This window comes from Otolemur garnettii, unplaced genomic scaffold, assembly GCF_000181295.1.
Source record: "Otolemur garnettii isolate 467f Iridium unplaced genomic scaffold, OtoGar3 scaffold00001, whole genome shotgun sequence".
Classification (NCBI taxonomy): Eukaryota; Metazoa; Chordata; class Mammalia; order Primates; family Galagidae; genus Otolemur; species Otolemur garnettii.
This window is the reverse complement of record NW_003852396.1, coordinates 42,462,101-42,486,036: the sequence shown is the minus strand read 5'-3', so window position 1 is coordinate 42,486,036 and position 23,936 is coordinate 42,462,101. Positions and strand designations below refer to the sequence as shown.

Genomic DNA, 23,936 nt, shown 5'->3' with positions numbered 1-23,936 from the left:
TCAAAAAAAATTTTTTTATAATATTTTGAAAATTCTCAAAGTGAGTTAATTGAAATTAGCAAATAGACTTATTTTATTTGGCAGAGTGACCAGTTATTTTGTCTCACACCTTAGTTTTCTAAGAGTTTCATCAGCTCTTTCTTTTCCCTAACAGTGAAAGAAATCAAAAGAACATTTGAGGAATGTTTAGGCGATCTGGGTGACAGTAGTATATACTATTACTACTACTACTACTTCTACTGCTAACTCAAAAGCTAGTTAACCTTTCAAAGCTTTAGTTTTCTTATCCATAAAAAACTGAGTGCAATGATGTAATCTTCAGAGACACATTATTCTAGAATTTATACAACCTGCATGTTTGAGGTAAGTGAAGTTTGAGAATTGAAGAGCAGCATTTGATTTTTGCAGTAAGGTGTTAGTGTTATGTTAATTAGATTTTAAAAGTGTTTTGTGATCTTATGATCTGCTTTTATGGTTAATTTTCTTTTCTAACTTACAGTACTCCCTCACGTGTTGCTAAAGGAGGAGTCGACCATACCAAAATGAGTCTACATGGTGCTAGTGGGGGGCATGAGAGATCAAGAGATAGACGAAGGTCAAGTGACAGATCGCGAGATTCATCTCATGAAAGAACAGAATCTCAACTCACTCCTTGTATCAGGAATGTTACTTCTCCAACACGACAGCATCATGTTGGTATGTAAAATAAACTAACCTTCCCAATAGTTCTTAAAAGTATGTCTTTACATTTTTAAATAGTAATGACACTGAATTGTGCCTAATACTGCAGAATAAAATTAGCTTCATATTTCTATTCAGTTGTTTCTATTTTAGCTGAGCTTAGTTCTTGCTGTGAAAAAACACTTTATTAAATGCAACTTAAAGGTGAACTTTTTTGAGTCTAGGACAATCTTAAAAAAGAAGTAACTTGAAAAGCTTTTGAAATTATGATAGTAGTTTTTCAAGTTAATTTTATCTTATGAGATATGTAATAGTGGTCTATTTAAAATAGTTTGTAGTAAATTTTTGATAGGAATCTCATTTTCAGGCAAATAAAGTATAAACTAGAATGACCATCTTGCAGTTACTTATTCTGATTTTTGGCATTTCAAATTTAATAATAAAAATACGTGAAAATGTGGAGTGTTTTACTTTCCTAGCATCTAGCTCGTGTCTGTCCCTCCTAACTACTCATTACTATATATGAGCATTTTTAACCCAGATGAATGAACACCTTGTATGACTCTAAAGCACCAGTCTGTAGCAGAAATGCCTGAGCATGTGAGCTTTCTGAGTTTCATTTCCCCCTGGAGAACTGACACATAAAGATAGTGACTTACTGTATGAGGTGGTTTCTGATAGTCTGTTGTAAATAAGAATCATTTATATTAGGGTCTAACATGCAGAGAAGTTATTCATGTATTAAGTCAGTCTTTGATGTCAGACTAGTATTTTTAAGCCAGAAATACACAAAGCAATAAATAAGAGCTGACAGTTTGTTAGATGCAAAAGCTCAGTGTTGGGAGTAGAGTGGTAGGATATAATAAATTATTATTTTAGCAGATTTTGCCTTTGGGATGCAACCAACACTGTGACAGACAATAGAAGGGAGGTGTCAGAATATCTCTGGAGATATGGCAAACCTAATTATATAATCAGTAATGTTGTACGGAGTGTTCTCTGTAGGCTGAGTCATGGAAGAATTTGGCAAAAGCTGATGAAACTGATGAGATGGAGATACATTTTTAGGTCACCTTTAAAGTTTAGTGATCTAACTAGCCTTTAAATGAAACATCACAAAATCTTAGTTTATGTTTATATATATATGTTTATATATATGTGTGTGTGTGTATATATATTTATAGAATATTGGAACATCTAAAGAAAATTTTAACAAATTTTCTACCTATAAAAATTATAGGTTTATGAAGCCTATGAAATTTATAGCATTCAACAAAGGTGAGAATGAGCAGTATATTGTCAGTTACAAAAGCCACTTTATTTGGTTGACATAAATATTCTTAAGTAAAAAGTATTTTTTGTGGTCTGTAGTGATTTTTTTTCTTCCTTTTGGACCTTCTTTTTGTAAGACAAATTGCTAGTTTTAGAACGCCCTTATTAACATAGTGAGATTCCAGAGTTTGTACTTTGTGTTCTCAGAATAGTATCATCCCTTTTAGTAATTAGGACAGTTTAAATTGGTATTCTTATTAATCTTTTACTAATTGTCAGAAACTTATTTATTTGACTTGTGAGAATATTTGTTTCTTTGGGTTTCTATATATTTTTAAGTGAAGCAATAATATAAAATTTTTCTTAATTTTGATCTTAGTTTGGATCATTATTACTCATCTATGTATCTTTTGAAAAGTCTACAAATAAAGATTTTAGAAAGCATTTGATGTTTTGGGTTTTATTCCGGGGGATTGAATTAATATTTATGGTATTCTATGAAAAAAGTGTTATTTGAGATCAAATGAAGAAATGCTGTGATTTAAAATAAGTTTTTTAAATCAAACATTTTAAAAGATATGTACAAATCTTAAATTTTTAAGAGAAAATTTGTATAACTTTGTTTAATGTCTTTATTTCAGAACGAGAAAAAGATCACAGTTCCTCTCGTCCAAGTAGTCCTCGTCCTCAGAAAGCATCCCCAAATGGTTCCATTAGCAGTGCTGGGAACAGCAGCAGAAACAGTAGTCAGTCAAGTTCAGATGGTAGCTGTAAGACATCTGGGGAAATGGTGTTTGTATATGAAAATGCAAAAGAAGGAGCTCGGAATGTCAGAACCTCAGAACGAGTGACACTAATAGTGGATAACACTAGATTTGTTGTAGACCCATCTATTTTTACTGCACAGCCAAATACAATGTTGGGCAGGTATGTATTATTATTACAAGTTTTTGTATTACTAATTATAAGGCACTTTCATAGCCATTATATATTTTTTAAATTAAATTTAACTTAATTACTAATTAGTAATTCAATTTAGCTACTAATTCCAACAGTAATTCTCTGTTAGAATGTAGCATTCCTATTTTACAGATGAAAGAACTGAGCATTGGAAGTTAAATTACTTGTCTAAGTTAATGAAGCTAAAAAACGGTAGAGAGAAAACTTGAACTTGGTTTTATTTCTAACATTCTTTGTGGTAATCAGGAGGAGTGGCAAATATATTAGTTATTGAAGTTAGGATCTCTGTAGAGTGAGAAAATAGATTGAATCTGACCAGATGAATTTGGCTGTGATAATATGTTTCCTGCACTTGGGTTCCCAAATTCAACCACCAAATATAGAAGGTATCAACATTGTTTAATGGTTAAAAAAAAAAAAAAAAAAACTCAGAAATTTGGTTAGCTGTAAAGTTAGCATGAGTGGATAGTTTGATGTAGATACTTAAAAGGAAAAGAAAGGAATGTCATTAATGTAGTTAGTAGAATGAAGGAGATCATAGTAATTTCTGATTAGTGTTGGTTCAAAGTAATAGCTCAATTTAAAGTTTGTGGTTATGGGAACCAAAATTTAAGTAGGCTATTGATAATGTGGTCTTGATTTTTCAAATTGTCCAAAACTAGGATGAGCTATAAAATCAGTATGTTTGCTCATGCTAATATAAATTGAGAAGACATATAAATGAAATAGAAGTTTACATAAGATAAAAATGTGTGGTATTTTTCTAGATTGTTTATGGGATGTCTGTTATGTCTGTGTGATTTGTCATTGTCTCTTAATACAGACTACGTTTTTGTTTTGTTTTTTTTTTGAAGTTGCTCAAGGCAGCTTCAAACTCTTGGGCTTGAGCGACCCTCTTGTCTCAGCCTCAGAGGAGCTGGAACTATAGGCACCCACCACAATGCCCAGCTAGTTTTTTTTATTTTTAGTAGAGATGAGTCTCACTCTAGCTCAGGCTAGTCTCAAACTCCTGAGCTCAAGCAGTCCAGCCACCTTCTCCCAAAGTGCTAGGATTACAGTTGTGAGCCACTGTGCCTGTCCAGAATAAGTTCTTACGAATATTTTCCTTTAGCATCGATACTAGACTTTATATTTACAAGAAAAAAAATACTATAGGCTTTTTTGTAGTTTTAGTATTATGGGGAAGATTGATATGGCAGTTACTAGGAGGGTGACTTGACACTGTTAATAATGCTTCATATGTTTACATAATCATAGAAGCATACAGTAAAAAAAAAGTAGGTATTTGAAATTTTGCTTTACTTGTTAGACTGTATTTTCTTTTAAAAAATTATTTTTTAAGTGCCCATGGTGATCTACAAAGAAAAGCTTTCCCCCTTGTAAAAAATTTAAATATTTGAGAAAATTGCATGAGATTTGATTCCTAAAAGACTTGTCTTTTTTGTTTCCAGTCAATAAAAACTTGTTTTCATGTCTCTTGATTAAAGCATATCTTTGCAGATGAAAATTAATATTCATGGAAACTGTAAAAAGAGGTTGCATTCTTTTTGAAACTTTGAAATAAAAAAGCTTTGTTGTCATAGGTTACTGGGTTTCAACAAACTATTTGAATTAGGAGACGGTTGAGTAGCATATTTAGCTCAACTGTATTTACTTTGGAAGCAGTGATACCATTGAATTCAAAGGTTTAATTCTCCTTAATCATGATTTTAAAATTTTCTCAAGAGTATTGCAGTAAATTTTTCATTGCAAAAGACATATTTTGTGAATTGCCTCTCTTCTAAATAGTTACTGTTAAAGGACCAACAATCTGACTTGAAAAAGAACATAAATCCATTTGTGTTTTTCTTATGTAAAAATTAATTGTAAGAGCTTTTTATCCATATTCTTAAACTTTTCACTCTCCTTTTCTTTATTCCTATCTACCATAGCATATGATTGCTTGTTAAAGTTCTAGGATGCAATTCTAAGGGTTTCAAGCAGGATTTCTTACATTTATAGTTAAGATTGTAAAATGTGGGTGGCGCCTGTGGCTCAAAGGAGTAGGGCCGGAGGTGGCAGGTTCAAATCCGGCCCCTAGCCAAAAACTGCAAAAAAAAAAAAAGATTGTAAAATATAAAACAAACTGACTTGCCTGTATCATCTTGCATTTCCTGGTTAATTTTGCTGAATGTGCTGCATTATAGCAATTAACTTTGCAATGAAAAGAGTAGTTTTTTTTTTTTTTTTTGAGATAGAGCCTCAAGCTATCCCTCTGGGTAGAGTGCAGTGGCATCACAGCTCACAGCAACCTCCAACTTTTGGGCTCAAGCGAGTCTCCTACCTCAGCCTCCCAAGTAGCTGGGACTACAGGCGCCCATCACAACACCCGGCTATTTTTTGGTTGCAGCCATCATTGTTATTTAGCGGGCCCAGGCTGGATTCAAACCCGCCACCTTAGGTGTATGTGTCTGGCGCCTTAGGCACTTGAACCACAGGCGCTGAGCCTTTTTTTTTTTTCTTTCTGGTAAGATTAGTATAAAAAAAATCAGCTTTGTTTCTAGATTGATTGATTGTTATTTTTTTGTTTCTGGGAAGGAGGGGTTGGAAAGTTCTTCACCTTCTGAACTTTGTCATTTAATTTTATTATTGCTTATAGGGAATCTATATTACTCTTCTCTCCCATCAAAATTAAAATAATTTTAATACTCCCTAACTTACAATGTTTGTCATACAATAAATTTCTGATGAAAATTTTAATTTAATGATATAATTTAATGCTTAAATTAGAATTCCTTTTTCCTTTTACACATGAAGTCAGTTTTCTCTTTTAAAGGAAATATATTGATGTATTTCTCAATTATTTGCTTTCATAGGATGTTTGGGTCTGGCCGAGAACATAACTTTACACGTCCCAATGAGAAGGGAGAGTATGAAGTGGCAGAGGGAATTGGTTCCACTGTGTTTCGAGCTATTCTGGTAAGTGTTTCTTATGTATACTGACTTAATCATAAGACCCCATCTTGGTAGTTACTTGGATTGGGAGCAGGGTTCTATTTGGATATCTCTTTGGAAGTGTGAATGATGCTGTTTTTCCTTAAATACCTCTTAATTTAGCTTTGTTTCAGTACATAAAGATAATATGATGTAAACAAATGAATTTTATGACCTTTAGGAAGATAGAGTAGGGAATAACTTATCTCTTAGTTCTGCATAGGCAGTTCTTTCAGTAGTAGCATTTTTAGAGTGTTAATTTTTTCCTCCTTCCTTCTCTTAAATACAGTAAATTGATTATTTTTGGTAATATTTTATTGCCTATAACCAGCAGTGTAGAAACTTATGAACATTTAAGTATAATCTCCAATATATTTGTTAGCAGCTTTTCTTTTTTTTTTTTTTTTTTTAAGAGTATACATGATTAGGTTACATTGTTTGAGTTTGTTAGGTAAAGTCCAAGTTGCAGTTGACTTATATTGTACCTGCTAGGTGAGAACTTATCACATCCCCTCCCTTTCTTGAATTTAAATATGTTTTTCTCTCATGAGGGCATCATTTACTAGATTCATGTTAATATTGAGTACACTGGATGCTTGCTTTTCCATTCTTGTGATACTTTACTTAAGAGGGTATTCTCTAAATCCTTCCAGGTATATACAAAAGATATAAAATCTTCTTTCTTTATGGCTAAATAGTATTCCGTGGTATACTTATACCAAAGTTTATCCATTCTTGGGTTGCCAGCAAATACATGGAAAAATACTCTTGTCCCTAATCATCAGAGAATTGCAGTCAAAACCACCTTGAGATATCGTCTAACCCCAGTGAGAATAGCCCACATCACAAAGTTCCAAAGCTACAGATACTAGCATGGGTGCAGAGAGAAGGGAGCATTTATACACTGTTGGTCAGATTGCAAACTAATACAGTCTTTTTGCAAAGGGTGGAGAATCCTCAAAGAGCTAAAAATAGACCTTCCATTTGATCCGGCCATCCCATTACTAGTTATCTAATTAGAAGAAAAAAAAAAATTTTACCATAAGGACATTTGCACTGGCATTTTTATAGCAGCTCAATTCACAATTGCAAAGATGTGGAAACAACTCAAGAGCATGGTTGTTTTTTTTAGATAAAGTCTTGCTCTGTCATCTGGGCTAGAGTACAGGGGCATCATAATAGCTTATTGCAACTTCATACTCCTGGGCCCGGGTCATCTTCCTGCCTCAGCCTCCCAAGTAGCTGAGACTTCAGGCATGCACCACACCTGGCTAGTTTTTCTTTCTTTCTTTTTTTTCTAAATAAAGGATCTTGCTATGTTGCTCAGACTGTTCTTCAATTCTTTTTTTTTTTGAGACAGAGTCCCATTTTGTTGCCCTTGGTAGAGTGCCATGGCATTAGCGCTCACAGCAACCTCAAATTCTTGGGCTTAAGTCAGCCCTTCTCAACCTTGGGTTGAGACCCCCTGCATATCAGATATTTACGTTATGATTCACAACAGTAGGAAAATTACAGTTATGAAGTAGCAACAAAAATAATTTTATGGTTGGGGGTCACCACAACATGAGGAACAGTATTAAAGGGTCGCAGCCTTAGGAAGGTTGAGAACCACTGGCTTAAGCAATCCTTTTGCCTTAGTCTCCTAAGTAGCTGGGACTATAGGTACCCCCCACCAACACCCAGCTATTTTTAGAGTTGGAGTCTCACTCTTGCTCAGGCTTGTCTCCAGCTCCTAAGCTTAGGGAATCTACCTGCCTTGGCCTTCCAGAGTGCTGGGATTATAGGCCACCACCATGTCTGGCCTGGTTTTGAATTGTCTCCAGCTCCTAAGCTTAGGCAATCTACCTGCCTTGGCCTCCCAGAGTGCTAGGTTTATAGGTTACCACCGTGTCTGGCCTGGTTTTGAATTCTTGACCTCAAGTGTTTTTCCTGTTAGAATTACAGGCATGAGCTACTACACCCAGCACAGCATCTTTGTTTCAAACCCTTTTTTTTTCTTTTTGAGGTTTTAAACTTGTTTTGAGGACTATTTGAATTTACATTACCGAATCTTTATTTGTAATTTCAAGCCAGAGATAAAGATTTGATTGGATTTATAGTGTGTGATAGTTTATGCCACAGTCTGAAAATATAGTTTCTTTTTTTTTTCTTTTTTGAGACAGAGTCTCATTTTGTCACCCTGGGTACAGTGCCATGGCATCATACCTCACAGCAACCTCAAATTCTTGGGTTCAAGCGATCCTCTTGCCTTAGTCTCCCAAATAGCTGAAATATAGTTTTCTTAAATAGCTTTGAAGGGGAGGGAATATCCTGAGATGGAAGACAGGGAAAATAGTTGCTCTTTATCAGGCTGTTAATATTTCCATTGATGCAATAACCTTAGAAATTATATTGTTGATCACTGTGGTTCTGAATATCAAGAAGTTTGAAATGAGTGTTAATTTGGGTGTGAGGGGGTGCTTTTTCAGCTGTCCATTCTTGATTTTAACCCCCCTATCAAGTTGACAAGAAGAATTTTTTTTTTCAAATCACAAATACATTCTTTATTTGTCATTATTAAAAGCCTGAATTTTAGTTAGATTCTTGGACTGGTGGTTCATATCCATCAGCTCATTCAACTTTAGCACCTGTCTCATCCCCAGTAGCTTTTTTAGAACTACTACCTTCATGAAGCTCCATGAGTTTTCCTGATTCAAACTTGGGTTTCTTTAGCATTTTTACTTTTGTAACGAAGACATCATGGAGAGGATAAATAGATTGGCATGCCTTTTCTTTGTCTTTTCCAATGCTGTCTGGGGTCAGTTTATTTGACAACTTCTTTCAAGTCATTTGTCTGCACCTCTCTCGTCATGATTGCCATCATTTTCTTCTGGATTTGGCAAACCTGTTGGTGCTGGGCGTAAGAGGTCTTCCGTTTCTGATTGTTGTGTTTTTTGGTAAAACCAGCACAGAACAGACAAAGCAAATAACCATTGGTAGTCTTAGCATCAACATGAGCTTTAATCGTAGTCTGCCATTTTTTAACCGTAGAACACATTTTGTCATGGCTAAGATCCTTGCCATGGAAGTTAGGCAGTTTTTGCCCTGAACATCTTCAATAATCAGCTTGAATTTTCTAAACGCAACTTCATCATTCTGCAGATTGGCAAGACTCACTTCAAACACATGACCTTTGAGGCTATCAGATGCAATTCTAGTTCCTTGAGCCCTAGTGACTAGTGTTTTTCCAATATTTCTTATATTGAACATAGCAGGTGCCTTCATATCATACCAAGTCTTTCCTAGAAAATGGATCAAACCACTTTCTTCTTGGCTCCCTTTTTGCTGCCTTTTGTAAGGCACTTATTCTTGTTGACCTCCAGGGTGGTACTCAGTGAGCCGAAGGTCTGGAAGAATTTTTATAATTTGGCTATGGAGTAATTTAGCTGTAATTCTAGGGCCAGCCCCTAACAAATTTTTAAATAGATTTTTGAAATAATCAGTATGAATTATTATAATATGGCATACCAAAGGATAGTGCTTAGAAGAATATCTAATTGTGTATCTTGTTTTACATATTTTAATACTTGAATATGACCTTGTAATTCTTTACTAAAAACCTTAAATTTTGTTAAATTCTCTAGATAATATTTAAAGTAACTCATTAAAGGTATGTAATTCAATGTATATTATTCAACTTTTTAAAATAAGTTTAAAATTTTGTGGTAGTTGTGTAGAAAAATAACTTATAGGAGGAAAATACATATGCATTGGTATGATATAGTATAGAGAAGAGGTGAATTAGGTAATGGGAAGAACTGAGTGTGACTCTTACCTCTGCTATTATAAATGATTATATGACTGGGTAAGTAAGTCAGTGAATTGCATTAGGTCTGAATTTTCCTTATAAAATGTATAAGTTGTTAGGTGAACTAAGGTCTCATTTAACTTTAAAATTCCATAATTCAGAAATATTAGTGCTCTACTATTTCTGAAAATGCCAGCAACCCAATCTTAATAAGTTTTAGTTATCTTGTGATCCAGATGTCTTATGTATTCTTTACTTTTTTTTTTTTCCAGGATTACTATAAGACAGGAATAATCCGTTGTCCTGATGGCATATCTATTCCTGAACTGAGAGAAGCATGTGACTATCTTTGTATCTCTTTTGAATATAGTACTATTAAATGTAGAGATCTCAGTAAGTATGTTGTTGGTGTGTGAGTGGTTTGTAGAATTATAATATATTATAATGAAAACCCTGAAATAGTGCTTTTTACTTAGTTAGACTTCAGATATTTAATTGAATTGTGAGTCATTCTAGTACCATGAAGATTACTTATGGATGTCTTCAGAGACATTTGTAATCTTTACATAATTTCCTAAATATCTTTTTAACTTTAATAATTTCTTTAAGAACTCTCCAACATTTCCTCGTAACTGTTTCCTATATCATTTGTTATCAGTATTTATCTTGTAGCTTAGGAGCCCTGGCTTTGGTCAAGACTATCATTTGGCTTCATTCTTCAGATGACATCACTCAAAACTTTATAATTTTTTTGTATTACCATGTAAGATAATATTCTGAACTCTATGAAAGATACAAATAATTCTTAAAAACAGTATTTGTCTGGCTCAGCACCCGTAGTGCACTAGTTACGGCGTCAGCCCCATACAGTGAGGGTGCTGGGTTTGAGCCCAGCCTGGGCCAGCTAAACAATGATGTAAACTGCAACAAAAAAACAGCTGGGCGTTGTGGCAGGCATCTGTAGTCCCAGCTACTTGGGAGGCTGAGGGAAGAGCATTGCTTAAGCCCGAGAGTTTTGAGGTTGCTGTGAGCTGTAATGTCACGGCACCCTTTTATGTCACCCAAAGGTGATATAGTGAAACTCTGTCTCCCCCCCCCCAAAAAAAAAAAAAAAGGAAAGAAAGAAATAGTACTTGTTAACAAAGTTTCTAGATTGGATCTCTTTAGCCCTCATTTTTACATGGATTAAGTGACTTTAAGAACCTCAAACATAGTCTCAGAGCAGTGTTTAGAATTTTGAAATCCCAGTTCTTTAATTGTTATTCTGTTTACCACCTCCCTAGCTCTCCCCACCCTCACTGTGATGCGATGCCTGAGAAAAGAGGTGATTATATACAAACAAGTCAAAATAGCATATGAGAAGAATCAAATGTTGTCTTGGCTATTAAGTAGTTAGAGGAGTTCAGAGAAAGGAAATCATTGTGGGCTAGAGGGATTGGGGAAGAGTTTAGTAAAAACAAGTGGTAAAGAATGGATAGTAATGGTTTAGAAAGAGTAGAGAGGTTATTCTAAGAGCTGAGGTTTTTGGATTAAAGGTATAACAAGTATACTTTGGAAATAACTTAGTGAAGAGACTTCTCCAACTAAGGGCCGGAAAAGGAGAAGAGACTTCTCCAACTAAGGGCCAGAAAAAGATGGCGAGTAATAGGTGGGCCAGATTATGGAAGGCTTTTAATACTAAACTAATGTTCATAAATTTTTATCCTTTAGAAAGTGGTAAGCCATTTAAAAGTTTTGTACATGTGGTTTATGACCTTATGCTAACCCCATATGTATGATTATATTTATTACCTAAGCTCAACCCTAGCTTGGCAGAGTGGTATGATACTTCTTCAAGATTAACATGTTAGAAACTAAATGGGACATTTTTAGGGCAGTCTTCCAGCATGTTCAGTTGTGATCTAACTTCTTGAAAATCAGTGGCATAAAGTCTATCCTTAAGTACCATTTCCCCCCCAAACATTCTTTAAAGTCTCCTTAAAAATACGGATAGGTGGAATAAAGAAGTAGATGGTCTACCTCAGAGTCCACTTCTTATACATCTGGAGTAGGCAATTATAAGTTTGCACAAAGTTGTTGTTTTTTTTCACATCTGAAAAATAGTTTTAGTTGAAACCATGAGCATTCTGGTTTGATTTCAGGCTTTTTGTCTTTTTATTCAAGGGTCCATTTTGATTAAACTTTATATAATTAGATGTTGAATTTTGGTGACTGGCAGCTTTTAAAAAAAACCAGAAGTTTTTAACAGATGATGTGAATTTTAGTTCTACATTACCTTGTCATCATTATTACAAAGTTGGAAACTTAAGTTTGCAACTTCATCCTAGAAAAATTGCTACATGCCTCACTGCTGAATATGACTACAGTTACCTTCAAAATACTTTGCTTGGGAAGCTATGCACTGAGACCAGCAGCTAGTTCACCTTCAAAAAACTCTTTCTAGGATAAGTTTGCAAACTTAATTTTCAGACCTCATAAGACAAAAGATCTCATGACCATTCCAGAAAAAAAGTTACAAAATTGCTTTAAAGTGTAGACAAAGCACTGGTTGCATGTGCACGGCTCTGGGAGGCCAAGGTAGGAGAATTGCTTGAGGTCAGGAGTTCAACACTAGCCTGAGCAAAGTAAAACCCTGTCTCTACTAAAAATAGAAAAAATTAGTTGGGCATAGTGGTGTGTACTTGTAGTCACAGCTACTTGGGAGGCTCAGGCAAAAGGATTATTTGAACCCAGGAGCTGGGGATACTATGAGCTAGGCTGAGGCTCTGACATTCTAGCTCAGGTGACAGAGAGAGACTCTGTCAAAAAAAAAAAAACCAAAACATATGGCTCGGCGCCTGTGGCTCAAGCGGCTAAGGCACCAGCCACATACACCTAAGGTGGCAGGTTCGAATCCAGCCCAGGCCTGCCAAACAACAATGATGGCTGCAACCAAAAAACGGCCAGGCATTGTGGCGGGCGCCTGTAGTCCCAGCTACTTTGAAGGCTGAGGCAGGAGACTTGCTTGAGCCCAGGAGTTGGAGGTTGCTGTGAGCTGTGATGCCATGGCTCTCTGACCCAGGGGGATAGCTTGAGTCTCCGTCTCAGAAAAAAAAAACCAAAAAAACCCCCAAAACATATATATGTTATGAAAAATGGAGAGATTCTCAAAAACCTTATAAAAAATGACTGTATAGAATTTGAAGAAATAAAAGTGGTTTTGTAAAAATGTAAAAAAATACTGCAGTTAGTTCAAAAGTAATTTTTTTTTCCTACAAATATTGCCTTTGGGCAGCGCCTGTGGCTCAGTGGGTAGGGCACCAGCCCCGTATACCGAGGATGGTGGGTTCAAACCCAGCCCCAGCCAAACTGCAAGAAAAAAATAGCTATGCATTGTGGTGGGTGCCTGTACTCCCAGCTACTCAGGAGGCTGAGGTAAGAGAATTGCCTAAGCCCAGGAGTTGGAGGTTGTTGTAAGCAGTGTGATGCCATGGCACTCTACCAAGAGGGATACAGTGAGACTGTCTCTACAAAAAAAAAAAATACATACCTTTGCTAAACATTTGGAATGGCACTTTGCACTAAAATGTCTGGACTTGTACCTTGGTTTAAGAAAAAATTATATTAGTATTAAATGTTCATTGAATAGAGAGGTCTAAATTTCTTGGGCAAATTACTTAAAACCCTGTTTTTTTAGTACCCTCATCTTTATTCTTTTTTTTTTTTTTTAACTTTTAACAAGCGACCATAGTACATTCATCTTTAAAGTGAAGGCAGTATTACTTATCTCACAGAGTTGCTGTGAAGATTAAATGAATAGTGCCCAACACATAGTATTAAATAAAGATTTGTTTTAAAAAGATTAGCAAAATAATGATATAAAGGTAAATTAAAAGACAAATATTAAAGAATCTTATTATACATTTCATTTTATTATATTTCCACATGGAAATATGCCTATCTATACTAACCTTTATAACAAATTGTTTAATGATTACGTAATTATTAGTGATTTATTTTATATATTGAGCATTTACTTTGTTATGTATTAGGTATATAAAAGGCAACCAAAAAAAGACAAAATTTCTACTGTCATGATGTTTATAGTATAGTGGGGAAGACAGAGAAGTAAATTTTGTTATAATGTTAAAGGAAGAATAGGGTGCTAAGTGAGCATATGGAAGCCATATGTAACTCAGGTGTGGATTTGGGGGAAGCTTTCTGGAGAAGCGGGGTGAGTGATGTATTCTAGGCAGATGAAATGGCATGGTTCAGAGTCAAAAAAGGTGGGTAAAGGAGGAACTGACTTTTTAACTTCTGTTATAGAACTTACATGTAATGAAGGTAATCTGTGATGGTTATTTTATCCCAACTAGGCATCCATGTCCACATCTAAGAAGTTTTGAAAACTAGGGCTCAACTTGAGAAAGAAGGGCTAGGGCAAAAACAAATGAAAAGCAAAGTGTGTTTGGATGAAAATGTGGTGGTAAATGAAATTTTAAGTCTGAGTAAGGACCACTTCAGTAGGCTTAGGAAAAAAGGCAATATCCATATAGGAGACAATGGGACTTCAACCAAAGACTGAAAAAACTGATGTTATATCCAAGTCTAGCGAGGAAAGGAGATCAAAAGCAGAACTTGCCTTGAGTAAAAATGTAGAGGTAGGATTTGCTTGTATGTTTTTTCTCCGTCTCTGGTTCTAGCTAATGCTCTGTTTTTCACTTTGTGGCATTAAACCAGTTAGGACACGGACAATATCTTTTTGACTTTGTGTCCATGGTGCCTAGGACACGTAGAGAGAAGTCAATACAAATGTGTTGAATTAATAAATTATTTTATCCCCTCATGTATTTTTCAGGGTCTGTTCTACTTATTCTCTCTTCTAGTATCATTAGTCTTTCTCTCCCTTTATAAAGTAAACATCAGGCTCAAACATACTCAAATCTGATCTATGTCTATTTTAGATATTTAAAAAAAATCTTATTTATGGCTCAGCACCTATGCTCAATGGCTAGGGCACTAGCCACATACATTGAAGCTGGCAGGGGGTTCAAACCCAGCCTGGACCTACCAAACAACAGTGACAACTACAACAGAAAAATAGCCGGGTGGTGCTCGCTTCAGCAGCACATATACTAAAACTGGAACGATACAGAGATTAGCACGGCCCCTGCGCAAGGATGACCACGCAAATTCATGAAGCATTCCATATTTTTGACATGACATTTGGAAAAACTGACAATAAAGATATTTTTTTCAAAATAAATAAATTAATTAATTAAAAAAAATAGCCAGGCGTTGTGGTGGGTGCCTGTAGTCCCAGCTACTTGGGAGGCTGAGGCAAGAGAATTGCTTAAGCCCAGAGTTTGAGGTTGCTGTGAGCTGTGACGCCACAGCACTCTACCGAGGGTGACAGTGAGATTCTGTCTCAAAAAAATAAATAAGTAAATAAAATAAAATATTTGAAAATCCTTGAGGGCCAAGTGCAGTTGCACACGCCAATAATCCTAACACTCTGGGAGGCTGAGTCAGATTTGCTTGAGGTCAGGAGTTATAGACCAGCCTGAGCAAGAGGGAGACCTCATTTCTACTAAAAATAAAAAACTAAGGTCAGGCATAGTGGTTGATACCTGCAGTCTTAGCACTCTGGGAGGCTGAGGCAGATGGATTGCTCAAGCTCAGGATTTAGAAATCAGCCTGAGCCAAGAGCAAGACTCCATCTCTACTAAAAATAGAAAAACTAGCTGGGTGTTGTAGCAGGTGCTTGTAGTCCAACCTACTTGGACGGCAATATTTTCACCTTTTACTCCCAAGTACCAGCTGTTTATTTCTAGTTTACCATTTAACTTGTCATTTCTCTCCCCCTTCTTTATCAAGCTTTTCATTGGTTTCATGCATATAGGACATGTAGTGATGAATAAAGGCAGACACTGTCCCCACTGTTATGGCTTACAATCTAATGGGGAAGACAGGCATTGAATAAGTAATGAATACAGTGAAACATACAGTGAAGAAATGAGCTTCTATGAGAAGTGTGTGACAGAGGGGTTGTGGGGAATCATCTAAGGTAGTGATATTAAAGCTGACCTGAGGAGTGGCAAAGAGCAGGGAATGCTGGCTATACCTAGTACAAAAAGCAGAATAATATGTGCAGAGGCTCTTAAGTCGAAAGGAGTATAACGTGTAGGGAACTGAGAAAAGGCAAGTGTAGCTAGAGCAGATGGATGGATGAGTGGTGGGAGGAAACAAAATTTATTAATTGAACAAATATTTAATGACTGACTCTGTACTAAATATTGTTATAAGTTTGGGGGATTCAGCATGAATAAACCAAGCAAAATTTTCTATTCTGATGGAACTTACACTCTATTGGGGAAAACAGACAACAACCAAGGTAAACAAATGACACATAGTCTGTTAGATCATGGTAAACACTGAGGAGGAAAAAGGAAAAGGGACATAGAATACATAGAGAAGCCTTCATTGCAGAGAAGAATTTAAGCAAATTTTAAGCAGAGGTTAACAGTGAGTGCACATGTTAAAGGAGCTTGCCTGCATGTTTGAAAATAGCAGAGGGGCCAGTATAGTTGGAGTGGAGTGTTTGAAAATGTCAGTAGAGGTTAGAGAAGTGGAGAGAAGTAAAGAGGACCTAGGTCATGTAGGACCTTTATCTTCTGGCTTGTACTCCTGGGTGAGATCAGAAGCGTTTGGAGGGTTTTGAACAAGTAAGTGATGTAATCTGTAAGGCTGTCATGTGATACTATTACATTTCTTTTCACACAGAATCCAATGTAGAGTTAGTTGTTCAGTGCTGTAATCCTAATCTGACCTAGAGTTTACAAGAATCATTTTCTGGCTGGGCATAGTGGCTCACGCCTGAAATCCTAGCATTCTGGGAGGCCGGGGCAGGTAGATTGCTTGAGTTCAGGAGTTCAAGACCAGCCTGAGCAACAGCAAGACCTTATCTCTACTAAAAAATAAAATAAAAAAAGCCAGGCATTGGGGCAACAGCGGTAGTTCCAGCTACTCAGGAGGCTGAGGCAAGAGGATTGCTTGAGCCCAGGAGTTTGAAGTTGCTGTAAGCTATGATGCCATAGCACTTTATCCAGGGTGACAAAGTAAGACCCTGTCTCAAAAAAAAAAAAAAACACTTTCTGCTGTTATTTTAGAAATGGACCAAAAGAGGTTGCGGTATAGAATCAAAGAGATCGAAATAGGAAGCTATTGCCAAAATCTAGGTAAGAGAGATGGTAGTAGCTTGGATCAGAGTGGAAGTAGTGAGAAGTTGTCAGATTTTAGATATATTACATAATAGAATTCTTAAAAATTTTTTTCTTTCTTTTTTTCTTTCTTTTTTTCTTTTCTTTCTTTCGTTTTAGTTTTTTGAACCAGGTTACATGGATTGCATTTGTTAGGTAAAGTCCCACTTATAATTGTGTTGTTGATTCAATTATGGGGTGGGAATTAAAAAAGAGAATTTTTAACTGGAAATGTGAAATTTTGATAGGGAGACATTTCATGGGAAGCACAAATTTAGAAGCTTAAGTTTGGACATGTTAAGTTTGAAATATCTATTAGATATCCAAGTAGAAATCTTGCATGGTACATTGGTTATTCATGTCTAAAGTTCAGGAGAGAAATGTGGCCTAGGGAGCCATCAATATATGGATAATATTTAAAGAAAAACAATTTTAAAGGATTCATTGTACACACTGATCTATAACCTCCTTTTTCATATGATAGGGCTTTATGGACCAAGTTTTGCATTTCAGATTTTTATTTTAAGAATAGTACAAGTCATGGGAGGTTTAGACTAGCAGAGATAATTAGCTTTGGCTGCTCTGGGGAAAATAGATTACAGAGGGCAAAAGTGAATGTTGGGGGGAATGTAATTAGAAGGCTTTTGCAGTAGCTTGGATCATAGTTAATGATGGCTTGGACCATGTTGGGGGCAGGGATGGAATATATGTGGTTAACTATTACTGTGTAACAAACCATACCAAACTTAGCGCGAACTATGCCCATTTTATTACTGTCACTGATTTGTGGGTCATGAATTCACACAGGACACAACAGAGGTGGCTTAGGGTTGCTTCATCATGTCTGGAGCCTCATCTGTAAGGAACTAAAGAGCTAGGGTAACTCAAGACTGGAGGCTTTATTCACATGTTTGGTTCCTGGACTGGGATAACTCAAAGACTTTGGAGAGGCCTGTGAAGTGATGCACTATCCACCATCCTCCCTGGTTACAAGCAAGTCTTTATGACCATTCTGATTAAAGGGCTGAGAAATGTCAAGGTCACCTTGTGGAAAAGTCTGTGACATAGGAGATTTTGCAACCATCTTTGGAAAATATTGGCTGCCAGAAGAAGAAAATGACACAATTTAAGATATGTTTAAGAAGACTTGGGGAATGACTTAAATTAGAAGGTGAAGGAGGAATCAAGGATTTATTTAATTATTTGACTAAGTACCTCTTGTATGCCTAGCACTATTCTGAGATGGTTCTGAGAACTTTTTTTTACCTATTTGGAAAATACTGCAGAAACAGAGATGATAAGTTCAATTTTAGATATATTGAGTTTGAAATGCCTGTGAGGTAGTATCTAAGTAGAATTTTCCAGAAGGCAGTTGAATATAATGCATCACAAATATAGAAGACAGTAGAAATAAATTCGGTAATTCTCATATAGGGTTCAAGAAAAAAAGAACTTAAAATTGTCTTGAAATATCAATATGTAGTATTTAATGAACAGATAGAGAAGAAAAGAATTGGAAAAGTTGCTAAGGAAGAATGGCCAGAAATGAGAAAAAACAAAACTGAAACAAACAAACAACAGCAACAACAACAAAAACCCAGGATAATTATATCAGTGCTTCTTAGGGATAAGGTATGTTTCAAGAAAGAGGGAGTAGGGAGTATTCAGTGTGAGAGAGTCGACCTAGAGGTCAAATAGGAGTGAGAGCAAAAGATGTTTGTTGTCTTTAACAATACAAAGCCTCTTTGGAGACCACAATAAGAGCAGTTTTGTAGAATAGTGAGAATAGAACACTGATGAGAATTAGTTCAAGCTGGGCATGGTAGCATGCGCCTACAGTTCTAGCTACCTAGGAGGTTGAGTCAGGAGAATTGCCTGTGCCCAGGAGTTTGAGGTTGCAGTAATCTATGATTCACCACTGCGTTACAGCATGGTCAATTGAGTGAGACCCAGTCTCAAGAAAGAAAAATATACGTGCCTGTGTATACACATGAGCATGTATGGCCTTTGGGTTTGGACTTAAAAAAAAAAAAAGGATTCAGAAGTTAGGAGAAAGAGAATTTGGTAAGACACACCTAGAGAAATTTGATTATAAAAGGATTTTTTTTTTTTTTTTGACAGAGTCTCACTCTGTCATCCTGAGTAAACGCTGTGGCATCGTAACTCACAGCAACCTCAAACTCTTGGGCTCAAGTGATTCTCTTGCCTCAGCTTCTGGAGTAGCTAGGACTACAGGCGCTTACCACAATGCCCAGCTAGTTTTTCTATTTTTAGTAGAGACAGAGTCTTGCTCTTACTTAGGCTGGTCTCGAACTCCTGAGCTTGAGCAGTCCACCCCTCAGTCTCTCAGAGTGCTAAGATTATAGGAATGAGCCACTGTGCCCAGCCATAAAGGGAATTTTTAAAAATAACAATGGGCCCCACTGGTGAAAAATAAATAATACAAATAATAATGGGAAATAGCCTATTTAGAGAGAGACATGGGTAAGTAATACAAGGGTAATAATAAATAGATTATTAATTTAAGGGGTTCATTTAATTATTATAATGTTAATTAGTATTATCATGAATTATTGCTACTGAATATATTTATAGATACAATTTGTAGGAAAGGAATGCCTTGCCTTGGGAGACTATAGATTTGAGTTCTAGTGTCCTTCTTTAACCTTGCAATTTTTTCAGATACTCATGTACACAGTTGCTTTAGCTTCTCCTGCCAGGCTGATGAAATAGCATTAGCCCCGAAATGGTGTAGCTTTAGGTAGGAGATAGGACATTGCTATTAAAGTAAGAATAAAAGAAAAGTGATTATGTTAGTGCAGGTGAGTTTATGACCATGTATTTAGGAACTTGTAGTTGCTATGTCTGACTTAAGGAGAGTAAAGTCTATTTTTTAGCCCTCTCACTTCTAGGGTGAAGTCTTCTATGAAATTCCAGTTTTTCCTGTATCATGTTGTATTTTGCTTGGCCTTTTGCCTGCTTTATTCCAAATCCTTTGACGTATCTCATGTCACTTCTTTTCTTACAGTGAAGTATTATGTGGCTTGTGAATAACTTTCTGAGAAAGAGAACATGTGGGAGTGGAATAGGAGAACTATTTCAGTTCATATGAATGATCTGAAAAGTATCTTTCATATACTTTAAGACATACCTAATTGTATATGCTTATGGAAGATAATTTGATATAGTGAAAAGTATATCTTGGGTTAAGGATGAGGTTTCAATTCTGATTTTGCAAATTCATTTGTAACCTTAGGTAAATTACTTCATGATGTGTAAAATGAGGAAGCTTGTGTTGGATGTTCTTTAATTGGCTCTTCTTGCTGTAAGATTCTACAATTCTATAAGAACTCCTTGCAAAAGTTTGGTAACTAAATAATAACCAGCAAATTAACTATAAGGTCCCAATATAGAGGCTGAATTAATTTGGTGTTTTATTTGTGCTTTGCTTCTGCTTTTCTTTTGTTTATCTGCCATTCAAAAAAATCAAGATACTTTTGTGGGTTTCATTTCAGGTGCCCTAATGCATGAGTTATCGAATGATGGTGCTCGTAGACAATTTGAATTTTATCTGGAAGAAATGATCCTCCCTCTCATGGTAGCTAGTGCCCAGAGTGGGGAACGAGAATGCCATATAGTGGTGCTTACAGATGATGATGTGGTTGATTGGGATGAAGAATATCCACCACAGATGGGAGAAGAATATTCACAAAGTAAGTATTGTGACTTGTCTACTTGTACCGGAATCATCCCAGATTATCTCTTGCTTTTGTAAAGAAAGAACTCTTACTGTACACCAGGGATCAGCAAACTATAGCCTATGGGTCAAAGCTAGCCTGGGGCCTGTTTTTATAAATAAAATTTTATGTATCGTCTACGGCTGCTTTCATGCTACAGTGGCAGAGTTGAGTAGTTGCAACAGAGACTGCATGGCTTGCAAAGCCCAAAGTATTTACTGTCTTGCCCTGTACACAAATGGTGTGCTCTACCCATACCATACACAGAAGTGGTTTGCATTTATTGACTGTCTGGATCTTGATAGATTTTTTTCCTTGTATTAAGAAGCATCCTGGAGAAGTAGGTCCTGGTGTAGATTATAAAAATAGCTTTTTTTTCCTTTTTAACAGAAGAGTTGTTGTCTTTTGTATTAATATAGAAGTTTGAATTCATTGATTTTGAGGTTAACTTTAATTTTTACTTAATTTGTCTAAATATATTTCATTTTTTGCCAAGATATTCCAACCCAAAGAAGATTCATTTGAGAAGATAGAGATAGCCTTTTCAGCTTGATTTTTCTAAATGCAATTATAAGACAGACACTGTCCTTTCTGGTGTTTTTTTAAACAGGGTGTATGTTCCTGGAGGATACAGTGTCCCTTCATAAAACTTTGTGGAACTGCAGTTTTTTAGGTATTTCTGACTAAAACAGCATATCCTGAGCACAATGACTATTTTTTATTCCATTTCTAAACTTTTCTCACTAATGTCTTTTTTTTTTTTTTTTTTGGTTAGAGAATCTGTCTTACATTATTTTTCTTGATGAACTTGTATTAGTTTTTTTTTTTTAAACCAGTTTCATAGAGTGAGAACAGTAATTGAAATAATGGCTCAAGGAACTGAGTAAAATAGCCTAGCATCTTGTTCTATACTCTGGTCTGTTGACTTGTTAAAGATTAGTGTTTAAGGAAAAAGTATAAGAATATATAGCCAGGTGCGGTGGCTTATGCAAGTAATCCCAGCACTTTGGGAGGCTGAGGCAGGAGGATTGCTTGAGCTCAGGAGTTTGAGGCTTGTCTGAGCGAGAATGAAACCCCAACTCATGAAAAAAATTGAAAAACCCAACTGGGTGCCGCAGCGAGTGCCTATAATCCCAGCAGATACCCACAGCCAAGTCTGAGGCTGCAGTGACAACACTATTGCACTCTGCTCAGGACATAGGGTAGAACTCTGTCTTGACCAAAAAAAAAAGAAAGAAATATAGAAAGTACCCAAACTGTTTACTCTCTGAATTTTCCATCTTACATATTCTTTCGAAAAACAAAACAAATTATATTCTTTCTGACTTCTAAAGTAGATTTTTCAGAAGATTATCTTAATATAAATTATGATAGCACTTTACAGCATTTATGTTGAGATATTTCTTTTTCATGATGTATTTAAATGAGTGTTGTGAGTCTTTTATGGATAGTTACAGTAATAGCCATTTGTGTTGCTCTTTCCTCCGTCCTAGGCTCTTTGCTGACAATGGTTTTCTATAATAATATGTGGAATAAAAAGTTGAACAAAACACAAGAAAAATGAAGGATTACCAAAAATCAAAAGAAGTGTAGTAAATTATTTTTTGTAAAGAAAAAGGAATGAATACCCTTATAATTTATTTTTCAAAAGGTTTGACTCCAAGAAAGAAGAGCCAACCATAGAACACAGAAATGACATAATGAAAAAGGAATTATGATAAGCCTGCCTTTTTGTTTTCCATTGTTGAATTTCTCATTTCAATTTTTTCTTGTTTTCTTATATTTTTATCTTAAGCTTTGAAGCTTTAAAGTACTTATTTACTTAATTTTTAATTAATTTGTCTAAATATGTTTCATTTTATGCCAATATGTTCCAACCTAAAGAATATTTATTTGAAGAGATAGCAATAGTCTTTCCAGCCTGATTTTTCTAACAGACACTTTCCTTTCTGAGATGTCAAAAAATACCAGCAATCTTAAAGATGTATTAATAATAACAGATTTACCCCATGAGTAGAATTTGTATAAGTATTTTCCTTTTATTGACTCTTAAACCAGCATGTTTGGTTTGTGAGTGTGTTTTTCTTTTTTTGAAAAAACCTTTGCAGTTCACCTTTTAAGGGAGATAACTCCACCTGAAAGAGAGAAGGCGAGGAATGTCCATCAGTCTAACTCCCTGAAGTTCCCAGCACATTTGGAAGACTCGACATGTTGTCAGTGGAATGTCTGTCCTTTGCAAAGCCAGTTTGCTCTAAACAGACTAACCTAGGCAGAACTTGCTCGAATCTGCCATTTTTAACATCAGTATTAAATGGGGCTGTTCGCCTGAATGGAAATCAATTTGTGGGGAGGGTCTTTGTCTTTTGGGAAATTATTAATAGTTGCTCAATCCATGAAATGTAAAATGTTATCTGTTTTTTACTTGTTGACAAGGCAGTTTTTCCCCTTCTTGACTAGGCCTTGTAGGCATTTTAGCAAAGTCCTTTATTTTGCCCACTCAATAATGATGTGATAGTGACATCATTTTTGAAACTTGGGGCAGATCCCATTTTGATAAGTATATATATGATGTGTTTTTCTCCATAGATTCTTCCTGTGGATTGGGTTACCTGATTAGTTGTCAAAGCTTTTCTTGTTTCCATTTAAGTAGACATTTGCTTCTACATTAACTATACTGAATATTGTTCTGTCATGTTGGCTAGTCATCCTTTGGCATTACTGCATCCATTATTTAGGCTTTTAGGGTTGTTAGGTTTCTTTAATCAAGTTAAATGTAAATTTATCTCTAAGTACTTTGATTTTAATACAAAAATTATTTTTGTGTTTTGTTTCCAGTTATTTATAGCACAAAATTATATAGATTTTTCAAATACATTGAAAACAGAGATGTGGCCAAATCAGTTTTAAAGGAGAGGGGTCTTAAGAAGATTAGATTGGGAATAGAAGGTAAGACATTTTAATTAATATGCTTTTGAAAAAACAAAGTTTAAAATCAGTTGGATCCTATTTATAGTTTGAATACTTTGAGAAAAACTCTGACATAACTACTTTTTGAAAATTCATATAGAAGCAGTATTAGTAGCTTACTACTATCTTAAAGTTAGCTTATTTTCAAGTTAAATACAAATTACAAAACTTTTGTCTTATTTAAAATGCATACATTTTTAGATAGGTTTTTACTTTATGATTTAAATGAATTTTTCCATATGCCTCAACAGATGCTGCTTTTATTTTAAAATACCCTTATTAAGAACAAAATATCTTTCTTGGCATGTCATGGCATAATAT

At 35.5% G+C, this 23,936-nt stretch overlaps 1 protein-coding gene and 1 non-coding gene across 2 annotated transcripts in view; both read left to right on the top strand.

Moving 5' to 3' along the window:
- The window catches only part of BTBD10 (BTB domain containing 10), a 93,709-nt gene that overhangs the window by 56,310 nt on the left and 13,463 nt on the right, over positions 1-23,936 (top strand). The window contains exons 3-8 of the mRNA XM_003781114.3: positions 500-696; positions 2,595-2,880; positions 5,769-5,871; positions 9,946-10,066; positions 20,427-20,624; positions 23,484-23,594. Of these exons, the coding sequence (XP_003781162.1) occupies positions 500-696; positions 2,595-2,880; positions 5,769-5,871; positions 9,946-10,066; positions 20,427-20,624; positions 23,484-23,594 (1,016 nt within the window). The remainder of the gene's footprint in view (positions 1-499; positions 697-2,594; positions 2,881-5,768; positions 5,872-9,945; positions 10,067-20,426; positions 20,625-23,483; positions 23,595-23,936) is intronic.
- LOC111724488 lies at positions 14,764-14,868 on the top strand. Its single transcript, XR_002772788.1, has one exon. It is a non-coding gene; the product is annotated as a U6 spliceosomal RNA (small nuclear RNA).